The sequence below is a fragment of the Hippichthys cyanospilos genome, chromosome 2, assembly GCF_059441005.1.
Source record: "Hippichthys cyanospilos isolate Australia breed blue-spotted pipefish chromosome 2, RoL_Hcya_1.0, whole genome shotgun sequence".
NCBI lineage: Eukaryota > Metazoa > Chordata > Actinopteri > Syngnathiformes > Syngnathidae > Hippichthys > Hippichthys cyanospilos.
The window spans coordinates 30,410,535-30,436,319 of record NC_142370.1 but is presented as its reverse complement, the minus strand read 5'-3'; the positions used below and the strand labels follow the sequence as shown (position 1 = coordinate 30,436,319).

Sequence of the window (25,785 nt, the reverse complement as noted above, 5' to 3'; positions counted from 1 at the left end):
AAAATATCTCGCTCGATAATTTGCTGTTTTGTATTTGGTATTTTATCCATGTAAATATTCTGATGTATTCAAAACTTCTGCGTAAAAAAGGAAAGAAGGAATTTAATCAAAGCAGACAGGGCGAGCACAACATTTGCTTATCAACGGATGAGCCGGCGACGCCGTTATTCGTTGCCTCATTAAGTAAGAATGCGTAAACGTCTCCTGCTCGATTCATCTGCATGAGAAGACAGCCAGCAGTCATCCTCCTACACTTGTTTTCACATGAATGTCAGCGCCCATGCGGAATTTTGGAGTGAGTGATTCAGGTCCGAAGAAACGAGTCACGGCGTCAGCGCTCCAACGTCGGCTTCCACGGGCCGAGGTCTTCCCGGCACATCCGCGTCCGACGTGTCTGGGCAAGGAAGATGCATGGTTGTACGTGAGGTGAAGGTGTCAGAAAGGTTGGTACATGCGTGAAGGTTTGGAAAAACAAAGTGATCCTATTTCAATCCAGGGTGGATTCCCACACTGTTCCATGAAGTTTTCCCAGGGAAACAGACAGATGTGACGAAACGGGAACCAAAGGTCATATTCGCATGTTGGGAATCTACATTTCAGCATCGCTCTGCTGTTCATGACTTATTATTGATATTTATATGTAATTATAGAATTTTATATCAATATTTAATTCAAGGGATGGGCAAATTTTGAGACCAGGTATCTGTATCAGACCAATACTGGACTATATTTCTAACACACCCACCCTCCTCTGACTGTTTTATGATCAGGGATGTACGTATGTAAATGTATATTTTAAGGCCTGGATTCGTACTTCAATTTGCTGAAAAACACATCATAGTATCTATCTATCTATCTATCTATCTATCTATCTATCTATCTATCTATCTATCTATCTATCTATCTATCTATCTATCTATCTATCTATCTATCTATCTATCTATCTATCTATCTATCTATCTATCTATCCATCCATCCATCCATCCATCCATCCATCCATCCACCCATCCAGCTTGATTTATCTAGCTATCCATCCGTCTGTCCGTCCATCCGTCCATCCATCCATCCATCCATCCATCCATCCATCCATCCATCCATCCATCCACCCACCCACCCATCTAGCTTGATTTATTTAGCTATCCATCCGTCTGTCCGTCCATCCGTCCATCCGTCCATCCATCCATCCATCCATCCATCCATCCATCCATCCACCCACCCACCCATCTAGCTTGATTTATTTAGCTATCCGTCCGTCCATCCATCCATCCATCCATCCATCCATCCATCCACCCACCCACCCATCTAGCTTGATTTATTTAGCTATCCATCCGTCCATCCATCCATCCATCCATCCATCCATGTAGCTAGCTAGCTAGCTCGATTAATTTAGCTATCCATCCATCCATCCATCCATCCATAAAATATACAGTATATAAACACACACACAGTGGCAGACTGGTAGGGTAGGTACGGCTTCTTGTGTGGAGTTTGCATGTTCTCCCCATGCCCTCATTCCAAAAGCATGCATGGCAGCTGAATTGGAGACTCCATATTGCCCACTGACTCTAAATTGTCCTTAGGTGTGCTTGTGTGTGTGAGTGATTATTTGTATCTGTGTGGCCTGCAATTGGTTGCCAACCAGTCCAGGGTATCCACAACCTGCAGCCCAAAGACGGTCGGATTGGTACCAGCAAGCCGCCGACCCTAGTGAGGATGATCGACTGAAGAATATGAATGGATGGATGTATTTTATGTAAATATAACGGACGATTGTGTGATCTTCGTCCACTGTATATTAATTCAATGTATAATAGTTATGTCTTAAGTTCAGACATTATTTCTATGAAATCGTGTTATTAAATGTGGTAAATATATTGGTATTAAACCCAATGACGTGTAAAAGATCAGTGTTTCAATCCACTGGAATCCCGCAGATGTTTTTTTGCTGCAAAGCCGCACTTTTAGGACACTTAAAATAAAAAGCAGACTATAAAATGTATCCCCAAAATTTCTGGATAGTCACTCAGGTCCAGATTCGCAGCAACGATAATGTCCAAAAAAAAGGAGGGTGAAGCTGAAGTGAAAATTCTCTTAGGGTTGAATATTCTTTTTTTTTGTGTTGTTGTTCATGGTTAAGCATTAAAAGTGAGCAGCTTTCCCAGGCCTGGCAGGCTTCTGTGGGAGTCTAGATCAGTGTGTCTCTGTATTTGTCTGGAAAATGCCTGGTGGGTTTCCAAGGTAGTGAGGAGTCCGTTGTCTGAGACAAGCCTGACCCCGACTCTCTTTTAGGCCAGTTCCCTGAGCAGCTGATAGGCTGCGGGATGGGGAGGCAGCATTTTGTGGAAAGAGAAAGGTTATGGGAATAGGCGCTTGCAGAACCCAGGTTGAATAAATCAGGAGATAATCATAAAAGAAAAGCTTCTGTTGGAAATTCATGAATGGTCTAACATTTTTTTTCTCTGTATTCTCTCACTTAAACTACAAATTGTGCCAGACAAAGCCCGAAATATAACAGATAGAATTTCTTTTTTGTGTATACATATTCACATTATGCCTGTTGAAACAAATACAAAATTTAGATGAGATTTACAGTACACTGACATCAGTTTGACAATCCCTGATTATTAGATCACCGATTCAATTCTCAATTATGGTAAATGACAGTCAGCACAACCCTGCCACCATTTCTTGTGCTTATGATTTACTCCCTATAAATTTCAGATATTGCAGTATCTGAATTGGGATTGGGCCTCGCCTGATGCTTTCGAAACAGAGTCAAGCCTGCTAGTCACTCTCCATTAAACATGCAGTACCAGATGTCCTTGTATGACTTTTGTTTGGATATTGTCCAAAAACGAATGACAAAATTGAGTCCGTTGGCTTTGTGTTTGTATCGGCATTGTTGTTGGGAGTATAAAAAGAATTCAAACGTAAAATAGTTGGCTGACTCGTGGAATGAGTTAATGATTTTGCTACAAAAAAAAAGGTAAACGTGAGATGACTCGTCAATATAAGAATGTACATAATATGCCTTTATGGAAATGTTTGGACACATTTTGAATTACTTCTTGGATTTTTTAATCATTAACTGGAAAAACACTAAATGAAACAGGCAAAAATGAAGTTACAGTAATAGGAATAATAAATAGCTATTTTCAAAGCTTTTCTTAATATAATTAAGACTCATTATGTTTTGGTTTTTTTTGCATTGCGTTTGATCTGAACCGTTGTGCGGGATTTTGTCAAATCTTTTGATTTTCACATCAATGGCATTTCACATCAAAGACACTAGGGAGCTGAAATTTCACCCAGACGGTGACATGTCAAATTTCAACAAGGCATGACCACTTCGTTATCCAACTACCAGGTTTGTCCCATCCATGAAATTATGCTGCAGAAAATAAGCGAAAAAATATTCAAAATACTGCACAAGGCTTAAACGCACCCATGCAACAACAAAAAATTCCCCAAACTTTAACGTATAACTATGAACCCTTCGTTCTATGACCGCATGAATGACTTCACGATAGCAACTAAACAAATGAAGTGCAGCTCGTTTCTGTTGATGTTTGGTAATAGAGAGCAACAAGGTAGACAAGCAGGCTTGCAACCAGGTCAACCAGGTTGACCTGTTTCAGGTTACTCGTCCACGTGGAAGAATCTGGGTGGGACTATTGAGTTTCACCTCAAATATTTATGCTAAAGGTCACTGAGCCCCAGAAGCAGATGATACAAAACATACCCTTCCATGGCACCATGTGATGAGTAAATGATATTATTTGCTTAGATGGATTCTCCATGCACCCCCCCGATACACATATATATATATATATATGTATCGGGGGGGTGCATATATATATATATATATATATATATATATATATATATATATATATATATATATATATATATATATATATATATAGATATATACACACACACACACACAAACAAAAGTAAATACCTGCATGTACAGTGCACATGACAAGAATAAAGGGCACACCATCAGCCGGTGGGAGTTAGGAGAGAACAACAAGTAGTAAAAGAAGTCATGCAGGCCTTCAAGGAGATGCCGGGGGAGCGCCACATTCCATTTGACTGACTCAAAAGCGCCTGACACATGGTCCTGGCGGCCGCCATATCCTTTAAGGGAAAAGGTCAGCATGAAGACTACTACAACAAACCGTTAGTGTTGAGTGAAGGGCGAGCCTCTTTGTTGGCAAATAGCAAATGGCAATAAACGTGCGTGCGTGTATGTCATTGAACTGTGAGTCATGTGTTTACTTTGCTGTTTAATCACGCTTGCAATTAACAGCGGCGCCTCAAGAATTTTTTTATAGGGGTGGCCAGAGGGGGGCCACTTAAAATTTTGAGGTGGTACGCCAAAAGCAAAAGCCGTAATTTCAGGATATTATTATAGTTGTTCTAAACCAGCAGGTTGAAAAGACTTAATAAAATGCCTTATGTTTTTTGGTTTATTGTGTTTTTTTTTATGTTGTTAATGATCTAATGTGCAGACTACTAACAGTATATCATTTTGAAACGTGTAATTAGGTGTTACTGTGGTGTTAAAATGTCAACGTTTCAATATTGACTATGACTGGTACTGAGCGTTTTTTTTTTTCTTAATCGAACAAAGAGGGTGTTTAAACTTAACAGAATATGATTGGCTGCTTGCAGAGTTGAGTCAACAAGCTGCCTCTGAAAATAATTGGATGGCAATTGTTTTTTTTTTTTTTTTTAACCTTTCTTGCATGGTGGATGAAAAGGTCTTATCCCTAAGAATCACGCTGGAGGACATAACACATGTGCGTGCCCAAACCAATAAATACACAGAATTTTGTGAATGTCACCACCTGTGTGAAATTTTGTAAGTCCAAATCAAGTATCAAAAGAGTACTTCAAAAAAGCAAACTTAAGTCCTCAGTTTTTTCATTAAAAACACAAGTTTATGCCAAATCTAATCAAGCAAACTTGCTATGTGTATATTTTTAAGGGTAACATGATAACATTTATAATTATTTTGAAAATATACCATGATTATTTTGGATGATATTTTCCTCCTAGTATGTCCCACAGTGGACATTCGTGAAAACACAGTTTCAGTTCGACAATAATTGGACTAGTGATACGGTATCACTAGTGCTTGCAGAGTTGATGCAACAACTTACATCTAAAAATATTTAGATGGCAATAGGCTAATGGCATAATGCAAAATTGACCAACTATTTGCCATCAACTGCCTGTACAATCGTCAACACAAAAAAGAATGAGTTTCTCTGATCAATCATTTTAATTTATATTTACATTTTAAAGAGGGAAGTCCGTGCCATCAGAGGAAAATAAATACATAGTCTACCTGAGCTGGCGCAACACTATTTTCATCCCCATATAAAATAACCAATATGAATTAGAACACAGTATATCCCATTTCAGGGCAAATCTAATGCCTTTATTGAATAACCTCTGTGAACAAAACAGCACGATGACATTTCCTCCTTTTTGCAATAAGCACGAGTGTTTGCCTGGAAGCACGCGTACGTAGTCACCCGTGAATGTGCGATTGCTTGTGATGAATACGATTAAGCGTTCTACCTTTGCACTTTGCCTCTCTTTTTAATCCCCTCTTCCTGTTTGCCTTAGCAAATATTTGTCATACCCTCCACACCCACACGCTTTCCCATTAGGCCCCTCCTCCCCTCACACACACACACACACACACACACACACACACACACACACACACACTTGCTGGCTTCCCGTAAAGATGCAGCCTCAAACACTTCCCCATTCCTCCGAAAGACCAATCAAGAACCGTGATGTGGCAACACTTCAGCTTCTGCTTGCTTGTGCTGACAGGGTGTGTGTGAGTGTGTTGCGGGGTGGGGGCAAAGGACGGGGGGGACATCGTGTGTCTGTTTGGAAATACATTGCTGGGCAGCGATATTGAGAAATCTATGGCGTATTGTCACTATAGGAAACGATGATGGAGGTGACTTACGTTTAACCTTCCTGTGATGTCATGACCCTTTTGCATGATTGCCGCTGCGAAAGGGTCCAACATAAAAGTGACAGTTGGGTGTGGGTAAATGCTGCTCTCTAACAAACACACTCAACACTTTAACTTCAAATCAACAAACACGAATTCTGACTGCCTGCTAGTTCTACACACGAATGAATTGATTAACCCTTGTGCACACACCATATTGCATTTTATTTTCCCAATTTTGTAAATGTTTTTAAAGGCGGAATAATTAAAGTTATTCATAAACATTTTTTTTAATTCAGCCTTTTAAATTGTTCAGTGGCATAAAAAAAGTATGGTGTGTGTTTGTAGCATGTGATGCCACTTTAAGACTCAGCCATCAAACTGGTCTCTACTGCCACTTACTCTCTAGAGGTGAAACATGTCAACAAAGAATTTTCAGTTTGCTGACACCACTTAATGGAATGTTGCAAAAATCACATGAAATTCAATATAAACAATCCTATTAAAAAAGCATCTCAAAATTTGTAATTATAATGGTTTTATATGGTCCGAAATTTGGACAATCATTATTTTTGTACACAAAATCTCGCACGTCCAGCTGCAATCACATAGAAACATCAGAACCGTTGCATTTTTTTAAGTTTTAATCATCTGCTCGAAATTCCAGCTACCTAGTAATTTTTTTTTCCCATTGATTCTTTATGATGTCGTAAAAAAATAAAAGACATTTCCATAATTTGTAACATAATGCCACAAGGGTTAAGTCTTGTGCGGTATTTTGCCCAATCCTTTTATTTTTATATCAATGCCATTTCACATCAAAGGTAAAGAATTGAAAGACACCAGGGAGCTGAAATTTCACCCAGATGGTGACAACATGACAAAGTTCAAAAAGGCACCACTACTTACTTATCACACTACCAGGAGTGTGCCATCCCTTGTCTAAAATATTGCGTGAATGATGAGGAAGAAAATGTCCCAATTTTCAACATACCGCATAAATTGTTAGCCAACCGATCGGCTAGCGATTACGTTTGTTTTAAGCAGTTCCTAGTCAGCATTTGCATATAAGGTGCACTATTATACACTACTTGAAGCTTCAAATATAAAGAAACTCAAAAGTCAATGTGTTTTCTACAGATCAAATCTACAAATCAACAGATCATTTCTTACAAATTAGTACGACATCTAAAGTGTTGAAAATAGCTTGTGCTCTACAACAATGCAATGTGAATGCTATTTTGGGTTCTGAAATGGGACTAGGTCAGACGCCAGCAATACCAAATCAAAGCCACTTGAATTATCCTCTAGTAACTCCATTCTCAGACAAATCGCTGGAACCGTCCCAACGCAAACAGCACAAGCCATCGTGTATTTCACATCGTAATTAAAACAATTAAAAAAAATAGATTCAAGCAGTTAGCCTGAAATAGGATAATTGCCCAAACTATACGAGAACGTAGAAACTCAGCCATTAAACAGGCGGATCAAGGAGGGGTACAGGCTAGAGGAGGCTCGCTTTGTCCTCATTTGGAGACATCTGTACCTTCGTCCTGAAGGAAGTAGGTTGGAGTCAAAACTCACTTCAGTTGTTGATGGGAAAATGAGGCCTCATGAACCACTTGTGATTTTTTTTTTTGAGTGCTCCAGATCAGTGGTTCTCAAATGGGGCAAGGGTACCCCTGGGGGTACTTGAAGGAACTCCAGGGGGTACTATAAAATATAAGGTAAAAAAACGAATTTTATGCTCAGTAGGTTATTCAATTGTATTATTTTTAAAACTAAGATTGTCCCCCATACTAGACTGGTTGGACCCAATGATTTTTTTTTTTTTTTTTTTGGAAAATAGATTTATACTATGAAAAGAGGACACAAAGTTGAATATTTTTCATGGACAAATATTTATATGTAATTATTTCTTTTTGCGAACAGGTCTTGACACTTTATGTGGATTATTTTTTGTAGTTAAATATTTATTAAGAATTAAGTTAATGATTTATTTTTGTGAACAGATCTCCACAGTAACCCCAAGAGGGGACACTTTTTGGGTGGACAAATATTTATATATAATTATTTCTCTTTGCGAACAGGTCTGACACTTTATGTTGAATATTTTTGTGGTTGAGAACAAAAAAAAAAGGTTGAGAACCACTGCCGATTGAACTCTTGGTTTAAAAATTAAACCATAATTGAACTAAGAGCGCAATCTAAAGGAGTAAAATAATATCAAAAGTAGCCCATGAGGCTCCATTTGCCCATCACTAACTAAAATAATGATGTAATGGGCCCCTAATGTGTCCCTAATGCTATGTCCTGTCTGCAGTTTAGGGGGCGGAGCCACCGGCCACACACCTGGAGCGTGCATCTCCATCACGGGACTATTTAGGTCCGTCCGAAGCCAGGAGACATCAGTGGTTTATTGTATTAAGCTCCCGATTCCCGTTCCACATTTCCTGAGTCTTTGTAGCTTATGGTACATGCTAGAATATTTTGGTCGTTACTTTGTCTGCTCTAGTTCGCAATTGTGTGATAGTTTGTTTCTACTTTGTAGTTTTGGTGACATCCACCTACTGGTCCCGCTCCTAATCTCTGTTAGTTCCAGTTTTTGCTATGTCTCTTTTGATTGTACATGTACTTTGATTGTACTTGGCGTGAAAATGGACACGTTTAAGGTGTAGACCAGCTCCACCTTACTGGGCGTGGCCTCCACAGCTCAACTGCTAATTTGGCTACTAAAAAGTTTTGATATTTGACTGCCCAAAAGATGATCTACTGTATTTTGGTGGATTAGATGGAGGCACAGACAGGTAGATTTTCCATTCTACATGTGCGGTGGATGTCTGCGACACTTCAGAAATGAATGAACTCAAGCCATGAAATTCCACGAAGATTCTTTGCCAATTGAAGCTTCCCTGGCTGCGTGCAAGCTGGTGGTAACTAATGAGTAGTGAGGGTGCGTTCGCTTCGGAGTTTGTGACCTTGGCTTACGGCTCTCCCTGGATTTTCCATCCGGCTGTTCAGTAACAGATCATTAATAGCAGTGGAATGTCATTGTCTGCAGTTTATAGTAGCAATGAACTTGGAAAGGTTCAAAAACAGGATCTGATCTTTGCTCTTCCCTTGTGGTATGATGTTGCTGAATAGACCCAGTCACAGTAATGGAAGTCATTATTCTGCTGACAAGAAGAGAAATGAAATCAACAAAAAAAAGTTACATAATATCAGATTTTGCAGAGTTCTACTGCATAAAATAGGGAGCCAATCGAGCTCTGAAAAAAAACATCTAAAATCGTAACCAGAATTCTGATTAAGGCCTTGGCTATATGTTGCCGGGGTTCTTGCGAACGGGCAGTAAATGTCTCCATTTTGCCCTATTTTTTTTTCTTTTTTCTTTGAATCAAAATCGAATGTTTCTGGAGAGACATTTACCATCTAATTCATACGTGTCAAACTCCAGTCCTTGAGGGCAGGCATCATGCATGTCTTATGATTTTCTCCCCCCAACACACCCGATTCAAATGATTATCTTATTAGCAACCTCAGAATGATATAGAAAATGATTTTAATCATTTGAACTATTGTAAACATGCAGCATACTGACCCTCAAGGACTGGAGTTTGATACCTGTGATCTAATTGTAGAACATGTCATTGTTATTTATAAATAAAAATAAATTCATAATTAATAATTCCCAGTCAAAGATGCGGGTGTCTTTGAGGCCATGTGTTCTCGCCCAAAACAAAGCTGTCACAATATAGAAAAAAAACATGGAAATTGTCTTGTCGGAGGTGCTCGCTGACGTCTCCGCTTCCTACCTGAGGAAGAAGTCAAAAAGGGGAGTAGGGTGACTCTGACCCACTTCCATCCTTTCAAAGCTCACATCCTGCCTCTCTTCCTCTGTGTCGTCGTGACACGCGCGCACAAACACACACGCGCTTGACTCACACTTAAGGGAGAGAGGTCACTGGCTAACTGGGCCAGAGCACTTGTGTAACCGGCTTATTACAGCACAACTGTGAGATATGAAGCAGGCTTGGAGCTGTGAAAGGGGAATTAAAAGAAGATCAAACACATAAAAGGGAGATGCCGGCTGCACCGCTGACCCATCAACACACACTTGCTAGAGTCACACACTATTGTCCTTGTTTTACTCGTGCCAAGACTCCTGTCATCATTTTGCAGGCAATCAAAAAGAAAACAAGATTAAGGCTGAGAGCTAAAATTAAGCACCACAGTTGCATTTTACAGCGATAATATACAATAGCAAATTTTACATTCAACTCAATCTGCGTGTATTGTGATGCTGGTTGACTTTCAAGTTCTTCTAAGCTCAACATATATTTTTCTGTATCAACACCATCATTAAAAAATTCCCAACCATGCACAATGAAGCCCATTTTCGGAAAGTTAACATGTTCAATGCAATTAAATAGTAGGACTACTCACCCATGAAAGATCCTTCTGCCTGCAATAAAGGGGCAGATTTTCGCAGAGCAATACTGCCACCCAGTGGTCTTTTATTGTTACTGCTGAAAGTGTAGGATTTGAATACAGTGGAAGTGTCTGCCAGAAGGAATAAGAGCATATTTTAAAACGTACTTTAGATTATTTCTCTATAAGTGATATGTGGCAAGGTTTTCTCAAATTAAGGAATACATTTTAATGCTGAGGCTTATGATGAATGTAGAAAAAGGAGGCGAAGGTGACAAGGCCAATTGCATGTCTGCGGCCTTGCTTTGATCTTTTCCCCATTGAAAACGGCTTAAAAGGAAGAAATCACAAATGTTTTTGTTTTCCCTTTAGGGGCTCTTGCGGCAAAAACAAAATGATGACAGTTGCTTGCGTTTCCTGTGGGACATGAGCTGGTGCTGACAGACTTCACCGGCAATGACCTTTGTTTCTGTTTGATGACCCTCACTACCCCCAGTGAGGAATTTGTCGCACTTGCAAGTTAACGCTATAAACAAGAAAAAACACACACACAAAGGAAGACTGTGGGATTAACAATAGTTTTCCTTTGAAGAACGAGTAAACTTGTGTAACATTTGTACTTGTGGAAAAGAAAAAATACATTTGCTTTTGCTGCTACCTGGTGAACATATTGAAAAACGACACTTGACTAATTCAAAAATGTTGAACAAATCATTTACTTTACAAGATTTATTCTAAAAAAGAAACTTAAAATGATGTAATGTTTTAGAGTTGTTTTTTTCTCTTATATAGTGCTTGACAACCTTAACTACTGTCATATATATATATATATATATATATATATATATATATATCATTGATAGTGCAATGCATAAAAAGGCAATCCGTCAACAAGACTAATCAAGTGATAAAGTAAAATAAGAACGACACAAACATTTATAAATCCATTTTATTTTCATGTTATAAAATATACAGTATCCTGCTGAATTGTCTCTTGGTCTCACATAACAAGGTCCTATTTAAAGCGGACTAAAAGGCACCCAGCCAGGCATTAAGCCTTGAACGGAACAGAACTGCTCAAAGACAATCTCATGGAAGCGACCTTGAATTTCAGTTTATAACGGACGACACACATTCCTATATTTGTCTCTCATTTTTCAAACGTGAAAGAAGCCACAAATGATGAGGGTTTGTATCGTGAGGATAAAACTGGTTTGACAATTACAATTGTCATGAACAAAAAATAAAATGTTACTTTAACAAATAAAAAAACTAAAATAAAATGAAGACGAACGCATTTGCGCGCTTTTTGGGCAATAACGGTACGATATCGGCTGATGCACGTATCGAGGGCCAAAAGATAGTACCGGAACAACACTAGTAGTAACATAAGAGTACCAGAAGGAGGGCATACAGTACAGTAGTTGTAAATGTTGTGTTCACAGTAAATATACGTAAATCCAGTTGCACTAAGAGCCAGTAAAGACAATGAGACACTTTCCTTGTTTAAAGGAATGACCAAAGTAAAACTGAGCAAGTTAGCTGAGTTACCGGTACTGTCAGTTGTCGAGTGGAGAACAAAAATGTGTTTATTTGACAGAGTGGTCTAACTTTCTCTCCAAAACCTGTTTTAGGTGAAAAAGCAACAATTTGGTTCCTTGTCATATGTTCTGATGCAAGTAGGTGGCGACAGTGAGTTAACACTTCCCTTGTATTCTTATTAGATGAGCTAGTGGACGCACAAGTTCACCTTTTTTTTTTTTTTTTAATGGAAAAACTGTAAAAAAAAAAAAAAACCTTATTTAAACCGTATTAAGTCAAGTATTTTGCAGTATATATATATATATATATATATATATATATATATATATATATATATATATATATATATATACATACATACATACATACACACACACAGTATATAGCTTATAGAATGCAAGTATTTAAAGATAGCTATTTTAATCAATAATGTATAAATCAAACATTTATTTATGTATTTATTTATTTTTATTTCTTAAATCTCTGGTTAGCTTAGCAATTAGCATGGCTTTTTCCTTACTATGCTTGTCATAAATGTAGCTTATTTGGTGCCAAAAATGCAGTCCCTGTTGGGACATCTTGGCATGTATGTTTTAATGTTCAAAATGTGTCTTGCCCTACATGGAACCGATTATTTTGAGCCTAGACCTAAATATATTACCATTTAAGTGTAGTGTTTGTACAGCTAAAGGGAAAAACAGCTGACATGAAATTAAATGTGCCGATTGCAGGACAAAGCATTGTCAATGGTTTAAATGTGTGTTTTTTTTTTAAATAAAAATAAATTGTCAATACATTCCAACCGTTTGAAAAAAATTGCCAATAAGTATCAGTGATTCTGTATGTTAGATTGGTGAAGACGAAAACAAACATTTTGCATTTCTTCAGAGTTACAAACAAGAATCAGCCAATGTAAGTAAACAAACTGTCATTAAATTCCAACTGTTTCGAACAAGAAGTATCAATTAGTACCGCAATAATGTATGTTTGCTTTAGAGAAAAAAAACAACATAAATTGTATCAATTAGTTTCTCCAAGCTAACTCATTACTAAAGCTTATTAAGAATAGACATTCTGCAATAAAGCAACCATCCTATTTCCTGCTAAAATAAACTGCTAAAACAATAATTTCCCAAATCATTCATAACCAGAAAAAGTTTTCAGCTGATTTAAAATTTTACATAGTAAAAAATGTGTCAGGAAATAACAATGGACCTGATAGTCACCAAATTAGCAAACCCCGTTCTTTTTATATCTCGACAGCGCTTAAGGCTAACTAAATGCTAGCTTCTTAACATCTAGTTTTATTTATACTGCAATGGTACTACAGCATAAAGTTCTATAATAATAATAATAATAATAATAATAATAATAATAATAACAACAACAATAATAATAATAATATATTGTGTTTAGATTAGGAGAGCTAAAGATCAGGTTTCGGAAATACGAATTCATCAATCTCTAAAAATGCTGAACAGCTTTTTCCCCACTTTCTTGTGTCCTTTGAAGATAACACGATACTAATTCAACAAAAAATAAACACAAAATGAATCATGTTGGGCTAAAATGTGTAATGTCCTATTCAGCAGAGGTGATCAAACCCGGTCCTCAAGGGCTGCATGTTTTGGATGTTTCTCTACTCCAACACACCTGATTCAAATGATCAGCTCAGCGGGAGCCTTATAAACCCTGATCAAGCTGACCGTTTTGAATCAGGTGCATTGGAGGACGGAACATCCAAAACATGCAGGATTGTGGATTGATCTCTACACATTAATATGCAAAATTACTTTTGCCTCAGAAAATGAAAACCCAAAAGTGCACGATTGTCATTTGCCCTTCTTGAATGAATGTCTGGAATAATGACTCCAACTAGCGTGTGACTAATTTCTTTGTCAACGTGGGTTTGCTTGAGGTAGCAGTGGGTCTTACTATCAAGTATGTAAAAAGCCGGTGCGTTTAAGTTCCTTCTATTGTCACCCAATTATTTTTGCACCTTGTCAGAAGAGGAGTGGGTTGTCCAAAACTGCCACACCTGCAGCGACGCCACCATCCAACTGTTCCGAACTCTTGGTCCTCAGAAGATGTCCCGCACAATCGTTCATCACCATATCTTTCCCCTTCCTGCGCAGATATGACAAGTGAAGAATAAGGGAGATATTTTGTCATTTTTTTTTTAACTCCTCAACCTGAGAGTAGCTATGTAAAACAAGCCGCCTAATGTCGCAAAAAATACAATCCTAGACATAAAATAGCAAGTGCTTACCTGACATAGGCACCAAAGAAGCCCAGTTCACTAAGACAATTAGTGAGTTTGAGGGGCGTGCCCCTTCTCATCAGGTAGTTCTGTGTGGCCACAGGCTGGATCTTATCCATCAGGATATAAGCCATCCTCTCAGCACTGTTCTTCATTTGTCCCAAAACCTGACAAATCTCTTCTCCGTAAATATTGTTTCCTTGAAGTAAAGAAGGTTGACTTTAGGTCAAATGTATTTATCTGGCTAATATTCTCCACGTTGCAATATTTGGGGGAAATATAGCAGAGTAAACCCTAACCAAGAGGTCATCAACTTTAAATATATGATGTAAATACAGAAAAAAAGACACTTGGAAACCTGGGTTGAGGTGCACGTTCAAGTAATGAAGTTAATGCTTTCAGTGCCAAGCATTAGGATAAAAAATAACCCCTAGAGTGCTAGCCAATTTTTAGCATTTTCACTCGCCTTTTAAGGCCGACAGAATATTGTGGGCTATGTCTATGTAAACATGGGAGGTATCATATAAAAGATTTGATTTCCATTCCTTACTTAGCATTACAAGTATGTAAAGTATATGTAGTATGTGCGGCTTTCTTCCCCAATGTAACACTGCCATCTAACGGTCACAATTTATAACTACAGTGCTCAATTGACTTAATATTAAAATAGTCAAATGAAATAATGGCCTTAGGATGACGTTTATACATATATTTTTTGCCTTAAACATCTCAGGATGGTGGTCACTTCTGATATAAACAGCTACATCTATTATAAAATTAGTATTTGGTTCAGTTTCATGTTTTCAGGAAAAAACAGTATAATTACTGAAAAAGAGAAAATAGATGGAATTGAGGTTTAGCTGCGTGATGAAATGACATTTAATGTTGTTGACCGTACCTCCTCCCTCTCTCTGAGGCTTCAGGACAAACAGAGCTGGTGTCGCCAAGGCCATTGCGACTGTTTTGTCACCTTCATCTCCCTTGAGGACAAAGAAGTGAAAGCCATAGCAGCACTGTCATCATTATGTAACAATGACACTTGTAATGCTGACAGTCAAATGCAGCTTTCTCAACAGGCACAGAGTAGATGTGTTTTAAGCGCACATGTGCCGTATGCATCCAAATGTAAATTTAATTTAAGATCATTTTAATTACCAAATGGGCAAACATCAAAATGAATGCGCAAGCCATTCAACAGTTTTCTGTTAAAAACAGTGTTGTATGTATCGCATTCGCATGACGTCCTCATGAAACCTTGCCAATCCACCAGGTGTCCACATGTCCACATTGCAAGGACAAAAAAACATTTGATGTCCAAAACTGAGGGTAGCGTCTGTTTCAATAATGTGTTTGTTAAAACTAACAGTATACAATTTTATAAATCAGTGGTTCTCAAATGGGGGTAAAACCCTAGAAATAAAACCATTTTATTGCTCACCATGTCTAGAGTGTAGAGGCCAGCAAATGTGGCCCTGACTTCCGCCACTACCTGCGGCTGGTCAGGGAAAAACTGTTCCAGAACACCAGGCTTAGCAAGCACCTGCTGGACCTTCTTAGTTCCAGCCAGGTGGGTGCTGATATCTGGACACTTCACAGCCAAGGAGCGCTCCATCATCAGGCGAGCCTCCCAGTCCTATGAATTAAAAGAGTAGGCTTATAAATACTACTGATGGTACAAGGGCTCAATATGTGAGAATCATTGAATTAAATGTACTATACAGTTGTGCATATTATGTGGCTCAGTTTTTTATTTCGAATGTAATTGAGTAATTTTTTTACAAGACACGTCTAAATAAATAAACAAATAAACAAAAACCTGAATGAAATGTGAAAATGCGTCTTTAAGATGAAATTAGTTCATTGTGATATCTAAAGGGACAGTGTGTAAGATTTAGAGCGTTTTTCATTAAGGACTGCAGGAAGTGCTCAGGTGCTGCAGTTACCATTGTCCGTAACTATAACAAACATGGCCGCCGACGGAGAAGTGCCACCCCCTATGTAATATCAGTTAATGATAACTAGACCTACGATTATATTTAAAGCATACCGATGGTCATTGAGAACACTTGCAAGATTTTGAAATTTACAATCATTTACTTGATTCATTTTAAATGAAAAACGGTCTAAATCTTACACAGTGTCCCTTTAAGCAAGTATTGCACAAGCTGTGTAGGTTAAATATAATTTAAAATTTGTATACATGATTATTTGAGATATTTTCCACTGGATTTATTCTGTAATAAATCAAACTTTTAAATGTTTGCTGGGTATAATACTTCAATTAAAATCGATTATAATGGTCCAAAATTACGCTTGAAAATCAAGATTTTTTTTTGATGGGGCCATATCATCCAGTTCTAAGTGTATGCATCTACTATCATACGTTGTCAACCTGAGATACCATTTTTTTAATCCTGAATTGGATGTCAACAGATTTTAAAGGTGTTTTAAGAGTCTATTTGCTCTGTTCTTGACAAAAAATAGATCCTATTGGGCAACAAAGCATAAATAAGTTTGTTTTACTTTTGACAGAGGGGCAGGAAGCATGTGACTGCGAGCTGACAACACTCAAAGAAAAGAATTCATCCCAGTCACATTGTTAGTGGATTTCGGAGGCTTCCAGAAAAAACTGCGATCGATCGAGAGACAATGCAATTGATTAAAAAATGACATGCTTGTACATCTCATTGCTTGCGTTAAAAGATGAACATTTCATAACACTTTTGAAGACCACACAAACACTGAAAGAATGATTGCTTAAAAATGAATGTGCTTTCCTTTTTTTGGTATACCTGTTCAGACTTGTAGTTCTGAGGCATGTAGCCGTTCCGGAAGTAGACCACTGCAACTTCCTGACACTCCCTGAAGTGGCAGGATAGAATTGTATGAAAAAAAGAAAAAAAAAACATCTTCAAGTCATGGTTGCACGATTATGAAATCACGATTATTAATTTTCAAGTTTTCATCATGTTTGGTCAAACATGCCTAATTATTGCCCTTTTTTTTAAACAAGCAGTACATAAACAAGGCTGCAATGCTCGATACTTACAAATAATAATGATAAACTAAAATAAATAAATAATGGCAAACAGGGCAACAAAGCTAACTTACTTGCTGAGCGCAAACCAATGAAAAAAATGAAACCTACTTAGAACCAAGCACATAATTTACTTTTAAGCAAATCTTAATGAATTAGCAGTCAAAATGTCATTTTCGGTCATTTGAAACCGAATGTATTCAATTTTTCAAAATAGATCTCAATTGACAGCTAGCACTGTATATATTAGGAATCAGGTGTGAAACTCAACGCCATTTCACACTGGTAAATAATATATTAGGGTGAGAAAAGCAGAAGCTTTTGTCATGCAAACATGTGGGAAACATAGTCATCCTACCACTAGGGGGCAAAGTGCTTGATTTGACATGTAGTGTAGCTGGCTTTTTAAATGTTAATATCACAAAGGATCAGCTTAATTAATCGTGGCAGCCAATATCGTGATCGCAATTACAATTTTGAAGTTGGATATTAATGGAGAGAAGACACTTACACAAATAGTCTCTTGTCATCATCAAGCTTTCCAGATTTAGAAACATCCTCAAAACGCTTTCGTATGGTGGTAATATTCCTGAAACACATTGAGATTGTCAGCCAAGGTTTAAGGTTTTGTTTCCAACGTCAAGGTTACTGAAGATAGAGCTTAAAGTCTCAAGTACATCACATCTTACCTTTTCCACAACTCGTTCTCAATAAATCGTTGATCCAGGACGTTCCTCTGGTTTTCCTCCACCAAGAACATGACAACTGCCCTTTAATGACACCACGAGCTACTGTTAAACACTATACCATGATCATGAATCTTTGGCTAAATATTTAAAAGTGCTTAATTCAGTTTCAAAGTCTTTCATTCGACGATTAAGTTGTTGTTTATTAAGAGTGTCAGTGGATGTACCGTTTTGATCCATAGAGCTCCCAGGCCTTGGCCACCGCCTTGGCCATACCCACCGCTGGGTTGTTGTCAATTATGCACTGGCTGACTTCCAGCTGGCCAGCCACCGTAAGAATATGCCTGTTGTAGCAAGGGTAAATCACATTTTGGCAATATTAACCCTCGTGCAGTATTTTGACCGTTTTGGGTAAATTTCCTCCACATCATTCTCACAGGACTTTAGGCAAGGTATTATACATTCCTGGTTGTGTGATAACCAAGTAGTCATGCCATGTTTGAAATTTGACATGTTGAGACCATCTGGGTGAAATTTCAGCTCCCTTGTGTCTTTTTTTGAATGCTTTCCCTTTGATGTAAAATGCATTTGATGTAAAGATCAAAGCATTGGACAAAATACCCGCACAAGGTAGAGAGGACAATGGAAGAAATTCTGTTCAACCTGTGGTGGTCAGAAATAACTTACATTTGAAAATTGTTTTGATAGGAATAAATATAGAAAGTCAAATTCTCTGTTTCATCTTTGTTTCCCTTACCAGCATAACTGTGGGAGCAATTTTAAAGCAAATGTATTCTTTATCCACTTGTATTATTTATCATCTGTTTTGGGCTGCACGGTGCTAGACTGGTTAGCAGGTTTGCCTCCCAGTGCAGAGGTTGCAGGTTTGATTCCAGCTTCTAATGAGGAATTTCCATGCTCTCCTCGTGCTTGCATAGCTTTTCTCCGTGTACTCCACTCGCATTCCAAAAACAAGCATGGTGGGTACATCGGACACTCTAAATTGTCCTGAGGTAATTTTGTGAGCGTAGATGGTTATTCGTCTTTGAGTGACCTGCAATTGACCTGAGTTGAGGGTGACCCCGCCCACTGCCCGGAGACAGCTAAACAGGGCTCCAGGACTCATAAGCGCAACCCTCGCAACGTTTGCCTTAAATTTCATTGTACATGTGTATACTGACAATAAAAGTTACTCTATTCCAATATATGCAGTTCTCACTCGTATGTTTTGTACGATAAAGTTCATTTTTACATGGAGAATTTGCTCGGCTTCCTTATTGTAAAAGATTAGGGGTTTTCTAGTATATAATGCAAAAGTCCTATGAGTGGATTTCAAATTATTTTGAGGTTAGATAATGAGGGCTACTTTACCGGTGTACTTCAGGCATGCGTGAAGAGAGGCCTCCAAAACTAGCAGCAAAGGTGTTGATCTCAATCTGTTTTAGAGACGTGCTTCCATCGCCCTTCTGGTCCAGCATGTAGTCGGATCGATTCAGGCCCAACACAATTGACTAGGAAGAAAACATGTTTTAGTTCCATCACAACCAATTTTTCATCTTAATTAAACTTAGAAGCTGAGCCAAAACTGTTTAAGTCTTTTTTTTTTTTTTTAATTCAAGCAAAGCTGTGGCCCAGGTTCACACTGTAATGCCGTTTAATTCAACAGTTTTATTGTCACATGCATAGTAACACAACACAATGAAATTCTTATTCTGCTTACTTCCCCGAGCAAACTTACATTCCACGCATAGAGCAAATAATAAAGTAGACAAAGTAGGCAATAAAAACAGTCATAGTGCAACAAGCGCAGGGATAATGAGGCACTAATATAAGAATAAGAACAGACTCACATCCTAAATGTATTATGGCGTAGATGGAGTGGAAGAAACTACAGTGGAGAGATATGAGGATGGTAGTGCAAAATATCATGTGGTTAGCAACATTCCTGCAATGTGCAGTGTGCAAGAATGCATTCTTGACAAGATTTAAAAAAGAAAGTGATCCATGTAGGCTCCTATACCTGCGATTTTCCTTCTTTAAGGACCTGCTGGTGGATCTTGAACAATCTTGCAGTGAACTCATCAACAGCAATGGTGCTATGGCAGAGTACAAATATGAGTCAAAATATGACAACTGTCTTTATTCCAGATAATATATGCATATATTTATAGATCAGATTGAGGAAAAAAATGGCTGATTTGGAGATATTCCATACTTAATATGTTATGTTTATAAGGTAATTTTTATGATATTTTGTGGACTAAAGCGATCATTTCAGTTTGAAATGTGATGACACTCAAGTATGCGGCTTGCATTCCACCTGGCAAGAGCCTCTTGCAGGAAGTCAGGATCCTGGCTGATCTTATCAACCAGTGCATTGTAGTGAGTTTGCACTGCCATGGCTTGGAGGAAAGGAGTTTTCGGCACAGGTGTGGGGAAGAGGGTGAAGGGTGCATATGTTACCACCTGAAATACAATAATTCATCAGCAGCAGCATTGATATTGACAGTTTTAATGTAGAATGTTTTCATTTGTTTTGGAGCACATATGTGATACGATTACCATGCTGTGGAAAGTTGTGTTCATATGTGATTAAGACTTTGCCTGGGTCATACATCCACTTTAACCCAAATAAGAGCGTGACAAACCTAATTTAAGAAACCACAACCAACTGATTCATATGCTGCAGAGCTTTTGCTCATTGCCTCACTATCTGATGTGACAAAGTTCAAACGTAAACGACTGTTTCCTGTTTCAGCCCACCTTTTGATGTCACCCTACTTGAAATGTTTTCTCTCTTAAAGCTGTGACAGCTAGCAGAAAGCACATGATTTAAGTCTGCTGCTGTTACAGAACGTGGACTTGCGCAACCAGTTACTGTGTAAAGAAACACACCAGATGCGGTTAAACCTGGAAGGTGCGCTCGCAGTCCACACAAATGTTCAAGGGTTGTATGAATAAGGTGAATAGGTACACCCAGCTTCTTAAAGTATGAGTATGTGGTTCATATTCTACTCCTATGTGGTAAAAATCAACATGGTGACAGAGGAAGGTGACATAAATATGATAGTCTCACCTCTGATGAGTTGGGAGATTCTTTAATCCTCATAAGGACGCCTTGTAAAAGTGCTGCATCTTTTGCCACTTCTGCTAAATCATTTATTAGGGTTGTGTTCATCAGCAGCTCACTTGGTATCCCTTGTGCCATTCTGACAGACGTTTAAGGCATAGAAAACACAGAGTATAAAGAGGTAGAACAGAACCGTGGGGTACAGATTTGCAAAAAAAAAAAAACACACAACTAAGATCCAATTGATCATACATTAGTGTTAGTTCAGTGTCATTTATCAAACAAAGATTATCTTTGCAATATTATTCAACTAACAATTGTTACAAACCACAGAGGAAAATACAACAAGCAGCATAATTTTTACTCAATAAATGTTATGCACAAACACACCCATTTTGACACGTTATAATGCAGCTATAGCCTCATGCTAACAAAATTTTAACCATGCACTTGCAGGACAAATACAGTAGTCACCAAACTACATCCCTTGCTGGCGTGTTTTTTCTTGCGTAGTAAAAGCAGTTTTGGAATTACACTTACGCGAATGTCAACAGAAACGTCTGAAGTTATGGTCGCTTTACGTAAAGAAGGTGATTTACGACAGGCGCACAAAGCTTTTCCCAGTTCCTCCCTATGCTATTCAGACTCGGAAGTCCACGGCGAAAACGTGTACAACCAGCATGTGCAGTTTTATCCTGTTCCGCTATTGGCTACATAAAGTCACATGACCAGTACACCCAATCACCATTGCCAGTGGAGTTAAAATCCAGGAAATTGCCGAGTACAATTTGTGCCGACTGTGACTGCGTCTCAATTTTTAAAATCTCAAATCTTGCACCGTAAATGCTTGATCGACAGTTGAGCCATCTTCTCTTTTGCGCTGTTCTGCGCTTTGATTGAGCTATTAGTTTTTTGTTTTGTTTTGTTTTTGTAGGTACTGTCACGTTAGCACAAATTTTGACGTATTTTTTTTGTCCTTGTTGCGGTAATAAATGACAGGTAATCTATGTTGTTGTTGTTTTAGCTCAGATCATACTTTAATTGACGCCAAACTATTTGTTGCTATATGTATTTTGGTAATCCTGAAGCCACTGAATAATAAAGGAACGTACAGAAATGGGAAAGTTGAATTGTCGCACGGCACACCTGATGATCGCTCAATTAAAGCATATGATTTATAAAGTCTTACAATAACTGAGTGTAGGGCTAGCGATCAAATCGGGTGTAATCTGTCTCGAGACTCTTTCGGCATACTGCAATAGGCTTCAGCACACCGGCTGCCATAGGAATTAAATAAACATTAAGGAATGTGCTTTAACTTCCTACCAACAGAGGGCAGTAAAACACTTAGTAACTATCCAACACTCCCAGTTGCTTCCAAGATTGACATTCACAATTTCCCACAACTTCATATTGCACGTCTGTTTTTGCTTGAGTATGACAGATGGGGCTCGCAATATAATATAGAAAGTTGAGCGATGTCTCGGTGCCACTGCATAGCAGAAGGGCAACGTTCAGGGATATGAGAAAGCACTCAACTGTGACAAGTGGGTCATATTGTTCACTGTGTTTTGCTTGTGTGGTCGTAGATGGCGAATGGACAGCTGTCAAGGGCCGAGGCGTTGGCCTGCTCAGGCTGCAGACACGCATGCCATGTGATGCTCTACTCCGACACGAAAAGTCTGCTTTTTGGGAGAACGCCCATCAAACATATCATACTGGTGAGGGAGGTGTATAACTCATGTATTTTTAATGCATTAGCATTACTTTTTTTTTTTTTTTTTGGTGCGCTTCTCACTAGTTTAAAGTTGTTTGGAAGCGTTAGTGTGTGAGTGTATAACGGCCTCTGTCTTGTCACATCCCATAGATGCAGATGCGCTTTGACGGTCTGCTGGGTTTCCCTGGCGGGTGAGTTTCTCCTAGTGCTGCTTTTGTTTTATCCCATCGTCTGCCTAAGACTCCCATTTTTATGACACACCTGCACACAAACAGAAAATCTACGTCAGTTGATATAAACCACATTTACACATTGCCTCTGCAACAGAAGATAATTTAGGCTTTGCATTCTCTCAGCTGAGGTAGAACCAATCCTTGCTGAGAGAAATGCTGGTCACTAATAAATTGCAGGGCCATCTATTCGGTTTAACTGTTCAAATGTGCAGTGTTTTGTATTGTCTTTGTAATATTATTCCAAAACCAACAAAGAAGTTTCCCAGTGCTGGTAAAAAGAATGATAGATGTTTAACAAAGTTTTGATTTAAACACATGTGGAAAATCACTGTGAAGCAATATCACCCAAATGGTCGATGTGCGTTCATATTTGATCACTTTTTTTGCCACCTATCTTGCCACCCATTTAGGTTTGTTGATCTATCCCAAGAAAGCCTGGAGGCGGGGCTTTGTCGAGAATTACAGGAGGAGTTGGGCGTGACTTTTTCAATATCTGAAGGCGATCATGTGGATGCCCGCTATGCCCCCGGAATCCCTGCCTCATCCCTACGTATCATCACTCACTTCTATGTGAAGAAACTAAAGGAGGAGCAAATTAAGGAGGTGGAGCAAGCGTCTGCATCCACAGCAAAAGATCATGGCCAGGAGGTAGCATTTTTCCTATTCCTTTGAGAATGACAGATTACCCCTTCCCAATCCTCATGCTCTGTTCAACCTTTCCTCTTTCTGGTTTAGGTTCTCGGAGTGGTCCGAGTCCCGCTCTACACCACGAAACGTGGGGGAGGCCTTTCCTCATTTCTCTCACACGCATTCATCGGGAACGCTCGCAGCCAGCTGCTCGAGTCTCTGCTGCGCCTCCGGCTGCTCGCCCCCGAGGACCTGCAAAAAGCCCTCGAGCACTCGCTGAAGACACATGCACAAGGTGCAGTGGACCTGCAAGCAGCACTTGCACTGACGGAGGCCAACAAGGATCGGCCTTGAATCGCGGTTACTCAAGCACACACAAATGTACTGTCACCGTGGAGATAAATTGTGTTATAAATAACTTCATCCATACTCAAGTCATCCGGTCTTGCTGGAGGCCAGATTGGCCTTACTTGAACTGAACCCATTTAATAGATTACTCCATACAACGAAAAATATAAGCAATTATAGGACGGGCCTTGTATTGGATACATCCTTTAATTTTAGGGTGAAATTCTGGTGTTTTCTATGTTACCGTGTAAAGAACGCAACAAGAGTTTGGCGACAATGTAAGAACTTTACCAAAACAGAATAAATCTCATGTAAATTCTTTATATTTTCTTGTGTTCATACCTGTAAGTTATAGTTTTGTTGCGTGTTAAGTGTGTTTCAGATTTCCCACGTGAGCGGACAGTGAACGTTGAATGCACACCGAGCAGTTCCGAAAATTTGGATTTATTAAAAACGATTGACTCTGATAAAAAGGTTGGGCACCGCGGATTTATAGGATGCGCGAATACTTCATTTTTGGGGGGAAAAAGTGCATGTTATTTGCAGAATTATGGTCATTTTATTTTTTTATTTTTTTGTATTGCTTGTGATGGACTTCTCGGTAAACAATTGCAGTAAAAAGACTGGTCAAGTTGTTACATAGCGATGTTATGCCAGGCACAATTTCAGAATAAAAGCATCAAGGCATTTGTGTGCATACATTATTTAGTAAAAGAGCGTTGTTGTTTTTTTTTTTTTTTTTTTTAAGTTGGCCTTCTAACTACATTCCAAGAGTGTTTTACTGATATGCGTTGACGATTGTTGCATGATTGGCTAGGCATATTTTGTTTGACGTACACTTAGGCAAACAAGAAAAAAATGCCTTGAGCAAGATACTCAAATTACCCATGGACTCATTTTAGCCCTAATCGTTTATGAGCTTCACTTTTCGGGGAAATTTCTGAAACCTGAACAGTTTTACAACAATATTTTGAAATGCACTAGTAAAATTGGGTTGATTGATCTTGAGTGTGTCTAGTCAATATTGGGAGTAACCAATATGGTGCTCTCTTGGTGCAAAATTAGCTTCAAGGACAGGGCCAGCCCAAGTCGTACTCATACAGTTCTGCTGTTTATAAATATGCTTGTACAGCTATTTGTGAGGTTTGATGTCGTTAAGTTGCATTCCTTAGTGATTAAGGCCATCGAAGCAGATAACGTTGAACATTTTCAGGCAAATCTTTCAGTCACTAATATCTGACAAATTTAGCTAAGCTCCCTACCGGGCAAATAGAGAATAAATACTTAAAACCTCAAAGAGAAGCCTGGGATGTTTTATTCTGGAATGTTAGCGACAGTAAAAAGCAGCCTGGGGTTGATTTGCGCAAAATATTCAAAGTGATGCAGTACTTAGAGAAACGAAGTCATCTAGGCCGACCATAAGTACCAGTAGACTGAAATAAACCAATCATTTGCTAAAAACATCACTGCGTCATAATTTTCGTTTTAAATAAAGTGCATTATTATATCGAGTGATGGGACTCTTCTTCCCCAATTTTAGAAGTACAAAGTACATTAGGGATGTTGGAAATTGTGCCAAGCATTGCTTCATTTTGACATAGGGTTAAGTCTAAACAAATGAACAATACTTGTATACATATACATATATTGAATAGCACAAGTGAAGACAAGTGAAGTGCATCTGAAATACTGATAAAAGCTATCACATTTATCAAATCCAGCCTGTAGACACTCACGTCTGTCCTTTTTTCGTGCTTGCTCCAGAGTTAAAGACTTCATGTTTGATTTTTTTTGGCTCTAATATGCTCAGAAGACATGTTCTCCTGGCAAAGGTTGAGGGTGGGC

At 38.5% G+C, this 25,785-nt stretch overlaps 2 protein-coding genes across 5 annotated transcripts; one reads left to right on the top strand and one right to left on the bottom strand.

Moving 5' to 3' along the window:
- gss (glutathione synthetase) lies at positions 1 to 22,048 on the bottom strand. 4 transcript variants are annotated; one of them, XM_088408543.1, is made up of 13 exons: positions 21,022 to 22,047; positions 20,266 to 20,411; positions 19,966 to 20,041; positions 19,317 to 19,456; positions 18,173 to 18,289; positions 17,949 to 18,029; positions 17,771 to 17,848; positions 17,015 to 17,084; positions 15,661 to 15,855; positions 15,121 to 15,202; positions 14,232 to 14,421; positions 13,962 to 14,089; positions 1 to 394 (listed from the first exon to the last, which is right to left on the bottom strand). In XM_088408543.1, exons 1-12 carry the CDS (start codon positions 21,151 to 21,153, stop codon positions 13,966 to 13,968), a joined length of 1,431 nt encoding a protein of 476 aa, XP_088264669.1. In that variant the 5' UTR covers positions 21,154 to 22,047; the 3' UTR covers positions 1 to 394; positions 13,962 to 13,965. The 4 variants fall into 4 exon arrangements, with proteins under 4 accessions (XP_088264669.1, XP_088264670.1, XP_088264667.1 ...); XM_088408544.1 differs by lacking the exon at positions 1 to 394 and adding an exon at positions 10,543 to 10,946 and having other exon boundaries at positions 21,022 to 22,048; XM_088408541.1 differs by lacking the exon at positions 1 to 394 and having other exon boundaries at positions 11,352 to 14,089; positions 21,022 to 21,154; positions 21,406 to 22,042.
- Positions 21,777 to 24,627, top strand: LOC148428221 (U8 snoRNA-decapping enzyme). Its single transcript, XM_088408545.1, has 5 exons — positions 21,777 to 22,014; positions 22,605 to 22,736; positions 22,883 to 22,923; positions 23,376 to 23,613; positions 23,701 to 24,627. The coding sequence occupies exons 2-5, from the start codon at positions 22,605 to 22,607 to the stop codon at positions 23,944 to 23,946; spliced, it is 657 nt and encodes a 218-aa protein (XP_088264671.1). The 5' UTR covers positions 21,777 to 22,014; the 3' UTR covers positions 23,947 to 24,627.
- The last annotated feature ends 1,158 nt before the right edge of the window (positions 24,628 to 25,785 follow it).